Source organism: Aedes albopictus, chromosome 2, assembly GCF_035046485.1.
Source record: "Aedes albopictus strain Foshan chromosome 2, AalbF5, whole genome shotgun sequence".
NCBI classification, from domain to species: Eukaryota; Metazoa; Arthropoda; class Insecta; order Diptera; family Culicidae; genus Aedes; species Aedes albopictus.
Window position 1 is genome coordinate 157,035,027 of NC_085137.1, and position 12,471 is coordinate 157,047,497.

Below are 12,471 nucleotides of genomic sequence, written 5' to 3' on the forward strand. Positions count from 1 at the left end.
ACCTAGGGCGTTAGTGTTGTCATCGCACATTGGTAGTAAAGATTCAAATCCTTACACAACTTTTCGAATGAAATTTGTTCTAGCCTGGATGTCTGTTCTCTGTGAAAAAAAACTATGTGTGAGAGATAGTGGGGTAAAACGAGCTCAATACACTGATTTCCAGCATCGTGCGGCGAATGACACCCTCCTTATTGTCGTCGCGGTTGAAACCCGAAGTTTCCCCACACCCGACAATCGAAATTTCTCAAAATACATACGTGAAACCTAATGTCGGACGTAGTGCGCTGGATTGCGGATCTGGCCCTCTATCCAGCGCACTGTGCCCGACGTACGTCTGACACACGGTTTAGGAGAAAAATCGATTTTCGCGTGTCAAAAATTCCGGTTTTCAACTGCACGAACAATATCTGAAACTATCCACTTATCCGCGAGCGGTAATGGCGGTGGCGGGCATAACCAACCGGTTCGGATTTTGACGTTTCTTGGGGGAAAGTCAAAACAGTTTCATTCTCCCCCTCACCCCTTCACCTCGCCCTTCACCCCCCGTTCGGTGGCGCCAACCGATTGCGATCCCCAAGAAACGTCAAAATGCGAATCGGTTAGTTGTGCCCGCCGCCGCCATTACCGCTCGCGGATAAGTGGATAGAGATTAATTTTTACAGTTCGTGTCAAAAATTCATTCAAATCCGTCCATTCCGAGCAGAGATATTGAATTTATTCGCGTTTTATACCTATTTTTTCCACTGTGCAATGCTACTGCGTAGAAATATTTCAAAATCACCAAAAGTTTTGGAGCTGTCAAAACTGCTCGAATGCCATGACAGATCTGGGTAAACAAAAGACGGCGTAAAATCGATTGAAAACGCTTTTGAAACACAGTTTTCTGTAAATTTCTTTCAAAATTTCCAATTTTTGTGCATAAAGGTGAAAAATAGTATCATTTTTTCCATAAGTGACCATGGCCGACGAAGAGTACGAGCGGTTCGAGATCACCGATTTCGACCTGGACAACGAATTCAATCCGCAGCGTCGCAACCGACGTCCGACCAAGCACCAGCAAATCTACGGCATCTGGGCCGATGAGGATTCGGAAAATGAGGACGGAGGCGAAGGCTCGTCGACAAGGCGTGGTCGTGGTCGTGGCGCCGGTGGTAAGAAACCGAAGGATTATACGGCTCCGATTGGGTTTGTGGCGGGAGGAATCCAACAGGCCGGGAAGAAAAAGGTTGAGGAGAAGAAGGAAAGCGACGGTGAGGGAGAGGATGAGGAGGACGATCGGCCCCGGTTTGGTGGGGCGCCGAGTGGAACCAGCTCGGAATCGGAGTCGGAGGTGGTGGCGAGGGCAAACGATTTCCGATCGATGGCCGGATTTAGGAAGTATCCGGCGAGAAGTGGTGCGCCTTCCGTGGGGAAAGGTGTTGGAGGATGGGAACAGCACACGAAGGGAATCGGAGCGAAGCTGCTTCTGCAGATGGGTTACCAGCCAGGGAAGGGGTTGGGAAAAGATTTGCAAGGTATTGCCGCTCCGATCGAGGCTCATTTGAGGAAGGGGCGTGGGGCGATTGGAGCGTACGGGCCGGAGAAGAAGACGGCTGTGATGGATCAAAAGCAGAAGAAGGAGAAGGAAGAACCCAAGGAGATTAAGGATAAGGATATGGAGCAGCAGTGGAGAAAGGACAAGCACAAGGGAAGGTACTTCTATAAGAGTGTTGAGGATGTCATTGAGAAGGGCAAGAGGACGTACACTCCATTTGATAAAAACTCAAAAATGAGCAACGTGAAAGTTATTGATATGACCGGGCCTGAGAGTCGAGTTCTCAGTGGATACCACGCATTGGGACTGGCCAAAGTAGCAGGAGAGGATTTGTATGAATCAACAGCGACGAAGGAAACGACCAACTTTGCCCTGCCGGAATTGATGCACAATTTGAATCTGATCGTGGAGTATTGCGAGCAGGATATCATTGCCATCGACAAGCAGAAGTGCGAGGCACAAGACCGAGAAGAGCAGCTGGAAATTGAGAAGGAAAATCTAATCCGGATTACCCAGCTGGAAGAAGACTACATTCACACTTTGGAGGGAGCCCTGGACTTGGTGAAGGCCTTGGTCGAGCCGGAAAGTGGTTCAGTTTCGCTGGAAGATTGTGAAAGGATTTTCATACGAATGCAAGGCGACTTCCCCGCGGAATACAAAGAATTCGGATTGGCTGATCTGGCTCCAGGCGTTGTGGCACCTCTGATAGCAGCCTATCTCAAAGAGTGGAATCCATTCGTAGACCCAACCCGCCATCTGGACCTGTTCAAACGCTGGCGTTCCATTTTGGGATCCTCTGATACCGAGAAACGCAATCTTCTAGATCCATATTCTGGCCTCGTCTGGTCCGGTGTCATTCCCAGCATACGTTCCGCCGCCACAACCTGGGACCCCCGTCTTCATCAACCGATGATCGCCCTTCTGGACGCTTGGGCCCCGCTGCTTCCCTCGTGGATCTTAGACAACGTCCTAGAGCAGATAGTCATGAACAAACTAACCACAGCCGTCGCCGAATGGGATCCTCTCACGGACACAATCCCTATTCACGTATGGATCCAACCATGGGCAGGAATTCTCGGCTCAAAGATGGAATCCGGCATCTATCCGACGATTCGAGAAAAGCTGAGCAAGGCACTGAAGGCGTGGAATCCGGAAGATCGATCGGCCCGAGCCATGATTACGCCGTGGAAGGGTGTGATGGCTGACGAAGACCTGCAGGTGTTCCTTACCAAGAACATCATTCCAAAGCTGGAGCTGCGACTGACGGAGCTGGTGATCAACCCGCTGCAGCAGGACTTGGGTAAGTTAAGGCTTGCTTTTATATTACTTCACATATTTGGAAATTTCACTTAATACAAATTAAAAATAACCCTCCACTCACATTACTATAAATTGTTAATTTTACTTTTATTCTTTTAGAAATCTTCAACCAAGTGTGGGAATGGAGCGAACTGATCTCCACCATTCAGATGGCGTGCATCCTGGACAAGTTCTTCTTCCCCAAGTGGATCCAAACCCTAGTGCTATGGCTCAACCAGTCGCCCAATTTCGACCAGGTCACCCGCTGGTACCAGGGCTGGAAGTCGCAGTTCACCGAGGACATCATCCGTCAGCCCAACATCAAGGAAAGCTTCCGCAAGGCGCTCGAACTGATGCAGCGTTCCATCGGCATAACGACAGGTTCGTCGGCTTCAGCTTCAGCTTCCACCTCGACGGTGGAACCGATGGACACGATACCTCCGCCACCGAAGCCTCCCTCCCTGCTGGATGTTCATGTGGACGTATCGCCGACGTTGGAGTTCAAAGAGCTGGTGTCGCAAAAATGCGCCGAAAGGGGGATCATCTTTGCGCCGATGCCCGGCAGACGGGAAATGGGCAAACAGGTCTACCGAGTTGGGAAACTGTTCTGCTACATCGACCGGTCGGTGTGCATTGTCAGCTTGGACGGTGGAGTTAATTGGACGCCGATTTCGCTATCGGCTCTGATTGAAAGGGCCATTAGTGGTTAGAATATGGTAAGTGATTTGAAGATGTTTTGATTATTGGTGATTATAACGTGTATGCAGAAATATTGTTGCGGTCGATTTCAAACATCATTTTATATCACATCCAACAGGACACATTTTTTTTATTGTGATCTAATTGATAAAATGTTACGCGTTTATTACAATTATTCAAATCGGTTTTGTATAATATTCGATGCGGTATAATACCGCGAGGTCGTTATTCACCGCTTATTCCATGTGATTTATATTCAAATCGTATGAAAGAGTGGTGAATTACGATCTTACGATATTCCCCAGTCTCTTGGACTACAGAAGCCAAGACCCAAAAAAGCCGTTTTCGACCATGATTTTCCATAGCTCTGTGCGGTCGATACTGTCGTATTTGAAGTCAATGAGCAAGTGAAGCGTTGGAACCTGGTATTCAGCTGACTTGATAACTTTTCACGAACTCATTCGGTTTAGGTGACAGGCGACGGAAGATGATCTGGGATAGCACTTTGTAGGCAGCATTCACACATTTCAAACGACTGCCTTTCTTGTGAATGGAGCAGATTACCCCTTCCTTCCACTCATCCGATAGCTGTTCGGTTTCCCAGACCCTGACTACTATCCGGTGCAGACAGATGGCCATCTTTTCTGGGCCCATCTTGATGAGTTCAGCTGCGATACCATCCTTCCCAGCTGCTTTGTTGGTTTTGAGCTTGTGAATGGCATCCTTAACTTCCCTCAGCGTGGGAGTTGGTTCATTTCCATCCTTCGCTGCACTGGCGTCGTCGTTGCCTTCGTTGCCGTGTGCTCCCGTGCCTACGTTCTCCACGCCGTTCAGGCGCTGATCGAAGTGCTGCTTCCACTTTTCGATCACCTCACGTCCGTTCGTCAAGAGGCCTCCGTCTTTATCCCTGCATATTTCGGCTCGCGACACGAAGCCGTTGCGGGATGCGTTGAGCTTCTGATAGAACTTCCGTGTTTCTTGGGAACGGCACAGCAGTTCCATTTCTTAACACTCCGCTTCTTCCAGGTGTCGCATTTTCTCCCGAAAAAGGCGCGTCTGCTGTTTCCGCTTCTGTTTGCAACGTTCCACGTTCTGTCGAGTCCCTTGATGCAGCATTATCACGAATCAAAAACTCAACTATCAGACAGTTTTTAGCTTGCTGAAGAACTTTGTTGAAAACGGCATCATTCTATCTTATCAGAATTCTAAAATATAGAAGTTTGAAGATTTATTACCCTGGCGCCACCTAGCGGACGATTCGCGAACCAAAGACGCCATTGCCAGATAGTTCTAAGCCTGCTGAACAACTTTGCTGAAAACGGCATGCTTGTACCTCATTAGGGTATCGAGATATACGTGTTTGAAATTTTCAAACACAATGCGGCACCTAGCGGATAAATGCCAAACCAAAGACTTTACTATCAGATAGTTCTGAGCTTGCTGAAGAATATTGCCGAAGACAGCATCATTCTATCCTATCAGGTTTCTGAGATATGAGGGTTTGAACATTTTTGATACTGGCGCCGCCTAGCGGCCGAATCGCGAACCAAAGTCGCCGTTGCTAGTTCGCTCTTAACCTGCTGAACAAATTCGCCGAAGACACTATACTTCTACCTCATCCGGATCTTGAGACATACGTTGCGCAATGTATGTGGTCAATTTTGGTACTCCAAGACAATCCGGAATAACTCCGGAACCATGTGGACCAGGCACCCATGTCCCCGGCATCATAAACAAGAAGAGTTTTTCGGGAAGTTGCGAAAATTTCATCAAAATCCATTGAAAAACAAAAAAGTTATGACCATTTTTGTGCTTTTCTGAAGGTGGAAAATGTACGTTGGCTGGATGAAGGTTAAGAACCCTTTTCAGGACTAACCCAGAATTTTCTTCATGATTTCTTACAAATTTTCTCCAGTAGAACATGGAAACCCGTCCGAAGATTTTTTGAAAATGGCTACATAATGTTTTTTATGACTAACTGACCCTGTAACGTGGGTAGATCACCTTAGAATGGTGCGTTGCGGTGTAAGATCTACCAAATCAAATTTTGATCTTGATATTTACCGTATTTTTAAGTATTCCAAGATCAAAGTTTGATGCTCTTTTTTGTGTTTTGTAGTATTTGTGTTTCAATGTACTGCTAATTAACATTTTATTTCAGAAGGATTCAGGTAAATGTATCGTACGATATAAATAATATTTTAAAAATATGTAACTGTGCTGCCCATATTCGCATAGGTGACGTAAACGCCACAAAGGTCAAAATCTACTTTTTTAGCTTAACATAACCTATACACCAAGTATAGCATATGCTCCAATTATTTAAAAAATGTGTTTGTTCTAAAACGTGTGAGTATATTGAAAAGAACGTTTTGACGTAACCACCATGTGGTCGCAAAACTGACGTCTGCGTACAAAAAAACTAAAATCTTCCCATTAACGTGATTGAACATAATTTATTGAGATAATTTATTGGCATAAACATAATTTATATTTGAGATATCTAATTATTTGATTTCAGATGCCTGAAAAACATTTTCAATATCCACAACTTTTATAGTGAATATTATCAACTATTTTTAATACTTATTGTGGATGCAATGTACACAGTTAAAATAAAAATGTAATTTTAAGTTTATTTTCATGCACATATTTGGAGCATGAAAATAAACGCAAAATCCAATTGCGCTTTATATTTACACGGCTTGAAAAGGAAAACGAGACGTGTAAATTTAAACGCCGTTGATTTTTACACGCACCGCAGCACGCGGCTCTGCGACGTATTGTTTTGATTCATTTCTCGTTTGTTCCCACATGGCAGCCTCCATTGCAAACTCTCAGCGGGTTTTTATAATCATTGAAGATTGTTGGGATGATTTAGTTCCGGGGTGACTACATACATATTGAGAGCAGCCTTTTTTGTGGTCAGCTTCAATGCTGTAATTTTATTAATTTCGTTTTAAATACATTCTTGAAAATTATCTTAAATATTACTTACATTATAGTATTTTTCTACCATCCCCAGAAACAAACTTCCCAACACTTTCACTTCTAATTCACTTCTGTTCGTACTGCTATTTACATCAGACGATACCAGTGCTGCCAGTTAAACAAAAGGCAAAACCACCACAACAGACACTGTAGATTCCATAGATCGTCGGATACATGGTTGAGTAGTGAAATGTCAGTGTATTCTACCGTGACTTCGGAGTTAACCGAGGGAATATACGGCATCATGTTAATTGTTGTTATTAAAATTGTTACGTCATGCCCGTTTGGCTGTAGTCGTCCTGAACTTCGCAGGTCTATGAAATCTATAGTGTTTATATTTTGACAATGCGCCAATGAGCCATTTTACAAGACGTTTCGGATCAGCTGATCGCTCATTTCATGAATGAAAATTTGACAGGAGGTTGCGCCCAAGCCCGTGAGTGTTAATATAGCGCATTTACTTCACCACTGGACTATCGCACTAGTTTTTACGAGTGCGAAAACGCTAATAAAAGTGCGCGATAGCATCAAATCAACTCGGTGTCTTCAGAGCACTTGTTCACCATAGATTGAAGAAATAGTGCGCCGAAGACATCAACCTGATTTGATGCAATCGCGCACTTTTATTTACGTTTTCGCACTTATGAAGTCGCAGTTCGCAGTCCAGTGGTGAACTAAATGCGGTATATCAATATCAACACTGTTGTCGTTTCGTAAAATAGACTATCGCCAACCGCCAGGTGAGTTACCGCGTGGTCGCTCTTCGATTGGAGATCGTTCAACAATTACGTTCAATATTTAAAGTAGGGGGAGTGTATAAAAGTATTGCAAAACTAAAAGGTAATGTATGGTAAATGCGAGACAAAGGTAAATGTGAATGGATCTAGAATTCTTGAAAAAATGATGAACGTAATATTTCAATATTCCCTTGCTCTCACTTTGTGCTTATAGCATTAGGCGATTTACAAAATTAATCGAAAAAAACTCTGTAGAGAATGAAAAATCAACTAAACAAATTAAACCGTAACGATTTTACATTCATTTATTATATAGGGGACGTTCAAAAATTACGTCCAACATTTTGGGGGGAGGGGGGATCTAAGAAAGTGTGACAGTACATGTATTAGGTATAGGAAAATAGCGTGACAGAGGGGGGAGGGGGGGGGTCTAGAAATCCCGAAAAACGATGGACGTAATAAATGAATCTTCCCATATTGTATTTAAGCATTTTCACGTTACAATTATACAAAATATGACATGCGTAATATTTTACGAGATTTTGCTGAAATTGCTCTCGCTAGGGTGTTTCAGGTATTTTAAATTGGCGGATTTTGGAAGACAATGCAGCAAAATCAAATAAAAATGTCCAAAATATTCAAGGGTAATGGTCTGTCAAAAATACATGAATAGTTCTTATCCTTGCACCCACACCCACTGCTTGGGAAGTTCTTGTAGCGAAGCTAGTAGTTTTTAGATTGGTCGATTTCACGATAAAAATTGTTTCACTTGAAAACTACTGCTTTCAAATATGAAGTTTCTTCGAAAAAGTTCCATGATATAATAACGATTATCTTAAAAAAGACACGGACACGTTCAATGCTTCCAGTGAGCTTTTCGCTCTTTGAAGGAAGCACGACACTAGACAACGGACTAGCATGCAACGCCCAGTGGCACAGCCGAAAACTTTTCCTGACAGCTGCGGCGGGAATCGAACCCGCGCTCCTCAGCACGATGCGACAAAGAGCTTGGTGACCCTAGCCGCACGACCACGGAGCCGCACAAAGGATTTCGTAATTAATAAAATTTTTACTTGCATTAAGTGTCATTATCCAGTAAATGAAAGAAAAAATACATTGCATGATTTTTTTTTTCCATTCACAGTAATGTAAACAACAAATACTGGACATAAATGCCGGCTTCCTTTCATAAGACATGCAGCTATCGGACGCAACAACAGTATCTGAGAAAATGCTTTTGAAATCCTGTTTAAGGAATAATTTATTGTGTATGCAGAAAAAAATCAATTTCGCTCAAATGCTTCTCACGATCAATAGTTTGCTGTTTGCTATAGGGCACTGCACACCGCTAAGGCTGGAAAGGAAAAAAAATCTAAGGACTTCCTCGAAGAATTCCTCCAACAATGTCTTAAGGAGCTCCTCTAGCAACATTATAAGGAATTTCTCATGGTTCTCCTTATAGGTTTCCCCAACAGGAGAAGGATGACATGTCCACAGGAACACCCACTAGGAATCCCAAAAAAAAAACTTCTGAAAACATTCCAAAAGGATTTGGAGGAATCTCAGAAGGAATCCCTGAAGGAACTTCCAGAAGAATTTCAGAAGCAACTCTTGGAGGAACCTTGAAAACAAATCATAGAAGAAATCCCGTGAGGAGCTTTAGAGAAATCTTGAATAAACTCCTGGAAGAATCTCAGAAGGAGGAGTAGAGTCTCAGAAAGGAACTCCTGGTTCAATTTCTGTAGAAAACACGGAAGAAATTTTTGATGGAATCCCGGAAGGAATTTCTGAAGGAATCCCGAATGTTTGGGGAATCCCGGAATATATCCAGATAGACCTTCTGGTGAAATCTAAGAAAGAAAATCCAGGAGGAATTCCAGAAGGAACTATGGGATAAATCCGTAAAGGAAATTCGCGGAATTCTAAGAGATCCTGGAGGAATCCTGGAAGGAGTGAATGGAGGGAAACCGGAAAAAAAATTCCTGGAGGAGTCCCGGGAAAAAAATCCTGGATTAATCCTAGAATGAAGTTTTCGAGGAATCCCAGAAGAAACCCTCAGAAGAATCCAGTAAGGAATTCATGAAGGAATCCGAAAAAGAACTCCTGGAGAAATCCCAGAAGCAACTCCTGGAGGGGTTTTGAAAGAATGTCGGAAGAAATTCTTGCAAAAATCTCGTAGTGAATATCTGAGTGAATTCCGGAAGGAATTCCTGAAAGAAACCCAGAAGGAACTCCTGGAGGAATCCAGGAAGAACCTTCTTTAGGAAACTCATAAAGAAGTTCTGATGGAATTTCAAATGAACTTCCGGTTTAAATCCCTGGACAGATGTCCGAAGAAACTGCTGGTGGAAGAGAGAAGAAAACCTTAAAAAAACTCCTTAAGGAAACCATGGATAAACTTAAGAATCTAAGAAGAAACTGTGGAAGGAATTCTTGGAAGGATCTCTGAAGGAAGTGCTGTAGGAATTAAAAAGAAAGGAATTCTCAAAAAAGGGAATCCCTTGAGGAATTCCAGAATGAACTGCTGAAAAAATTTTAGAAAAAACTCCTGCAGGGTCCCTCAAATGACATGGTGTATTTTATTCAAATGAAACCAATTTGATATTCTTAACAGATTACAGTTTACGGATTGCAATACAGATTAACTATATTGGGAGCTTCAACCTCCTGTTCTTCGGCATCAAGCAGAACGATGGGTTGTTTATTGAGTCATTAGCTTTGTTGATAATCTCCACTGGTTGCACCTATGGTCTTGATGTCGGCGATCTGAACCTGGCAGATGAATGTTTTCTTGCTATTGTTGTTTTTTTTTTTATTTTTTTTATATATATTTTATATATTCATATGTATTCGTTAAACATTTAAACGTTAAACAATTGATATCAGAATTTGGTTTCGATTTTTTTTTTGCGTTTTTGACATGAAAATTTTGTTTAGGGGGGGGGGGGGGGGGGTTGTTTAACAAGCTACGTCTTTTTTAGGGGGGGGGGGTATCCGAATTTGTGACGAAATGCTACGAGGGGGGAGGGGGGCATTAAAAATCGCTTAAAAAAAGCTACGTCATTTATGGAACAACAGCCACATATCAACACATGGTGCTCATCATTCTACAACGGACAGAGTAGAAAATTGACAGCAGCACAAAAAATACAAACCAATTCAATATAGTAGAATGTATACATTTAGGCGCTGTACAACGAGTTAGTGCAGCTGCCGATTGGAATCGCTTACGTAGTGCCCTAGTGGACAAAAGAGCTGTAAATTAGGTTTAGTGATTAAGAATAAAAAAAGGACAGACTTGTTGGAAACGCAATATGGCCGCCACAATGGCCGACTTTACCTACTTACAATTGTAGCCGCACACCTACTTACGATTTTAAACGCACAAATCTCATCAAAAACAAAACCAGCGCCCATGATCTTCTGATTTTAAGCTTATTGCAAGTGAGCAAGAGCAAAATAAAAATGATACTGTTGTTCGAAGCTTGCTTCTTGAGATTTGTGCATTTGAAATTCTGGTGCACTGTTGAACCGGGGTTTCAAGACGTTTGTCCTTAAGCCATGTAGGTGAAAAAATCGGCCCTTAATCAATCGTGTCTATTCAACGACTAACGTGAAGCGTTTTTTTTATATAACCAGTGGATCAATTACCTACCATAGTTGACTCCAAAATTCACACTTTACTTTCAAAGTTATTGGTTGAGGTTTTTCACGTGCGATTCGTTTTAGTGGGTAGGCGCACATTCGAATCCGACACAGAGTCTTTAGAAGATTTTTCAACTACTAGATGTAACAAAAACACACGCACACACACTCACACACGCGCACGCACACGCACACGCACACACACACACACACACACACACACACACACACACACACACACACACACACACACACACACACACACACACACACACACACACACACACACACACACACACACACACACACACACACACACACACACACACACACACACACACACACACACACACACACACACACACACACACACACACACACAGAAGTACAGTCCCGATTCGTTCGTTGGCGGCTCGTTAGATGGGCTGTCTCGATGGTTGAATGTTCGCTGGTTGGGGCAAACCCCAACTAAAAAGCACTGTCAATGTCAAAATCAATGTCAAAACGAGTTTGACGTCTGATCGCCGTCGCATCGCAGCTCCTATATACAGAACGTTTGTGCAAGTATGTGAGTGTTTCGTGACGTATTTCTCGTCACTTGCGTGTGTCTAGAGCATTTTGATCAGTTGTCAGTTGCCCCAACGAACAAACACGATTCGCTAATCGGGGCGCAGTCGTGACCCAACCAGCGAATCTGGACTGTATCGTCTGGTTAAATTAAAAGGCGATAATATTCAAATGTCTAGTGTCACCCTTCCTTTCCCGGGCTTGTGACCGGCTAGGTTGATTCAATCAACCTTAGGCGGAATTCCCACTAGTATTTCCCACATTTATAAAGTGTGAAATATTCACGAAAATTCCCACATTTCCGAAAAAATACCCACATTTCTAACCAAATTTCCCACATTTATGAAGTATGAAATGCTCACTAAAATTCTCACATTCCAGGAAAAACCCACATTCCTAACCAAATTTCCCACACTTATGAAGTTTATGCTCACTAAAATTCCCACATTCCCGAAAAAACCCACATTCCTAACAAAATTTCCCACATTTATGAAGTGCGAAATGTTCTCTAAAATTCCCACATTCCCGAAAAAAAATCCACATTCCTAACAAAATTTCCCACATTTATGAAGTGTGAAATGCTCACTAAAATTCCCACATTCTCGAAAAAACCCACATTCCTAACAAAATTTCCCTCATTTATGAAGTGTGAAACGCTCACTAAAATTCCCACATTCCTGAGAAAAACCCACATTCCTAACAAAATTTCCCACTTTTATGAAGTGTGAAATGTTCACTAAAATTCCCACATTCCCGAAAAAACCCCACATTCCTAACAAAATTTCCCACATTTATGAAGTGTGAAATGCTCACTAAAACTCCCACATTCTCGAAAAAACCCACATTCCTAAAAAACTTCCCACATTCCCACATTCCCGAAAAAAAACCACATTCCTAACCAAATTTCCCACATTTATGAAGTGTGAAATGCTCACTAAAATTCTCACATTCCCGAAAAAAAACCCACATTCCTAACAAAATTCCCACATTCCTAACAAA

The 12,471-nt window shown here is 42.7% G+C and overlaps 1 protein-coding gene across 1 annotated transcript; it reads left to right on the forward strand.

Annotated features, from left to right (window-relative positions):
• Positions 1-822: 822 nt before the first annotated feature.
• On the forward strand, positions 823-3,594 carry LOC109414343 (septin-interacting protein 1). The gene is made up of 2 exons (XM_019688160.3): positions 823-2,834; positions 2,954-3,594. The coding sequence occupies exons 1-2, from the start codon at positions 959-961 to the stop codon at positions 3,541-3,543; spliced, it is 2,466 nt and encodes an 821-aa protein (XP_019543705.3). The 5' UTR covers positions 823-958; the 3' UTR covers positions 3,544-3,594.
• The last annotated feature ends 8,877 nt before the right edge of the window (positions 3,595-12,471 follow it).

What these genes read in the sequence shown, in the direction of transcription:
- LOC109414343 (XM_019688160.3), top strand. Translation starts at nt 959, where the DNA reads ATGGCCGACGAAGAGTACGAGCGGTTCGAGATCACCGATTTCGACCTG. An exon ending in CCCGCTGCAGCAGGACTTGG is followed by an intron (nt 2,835 to 2,953) that starts GTAAGTTAAGGC and finishes TTATTCTTTTAG; the next exon opens with AAATCTTCAACCAAGTGTGG.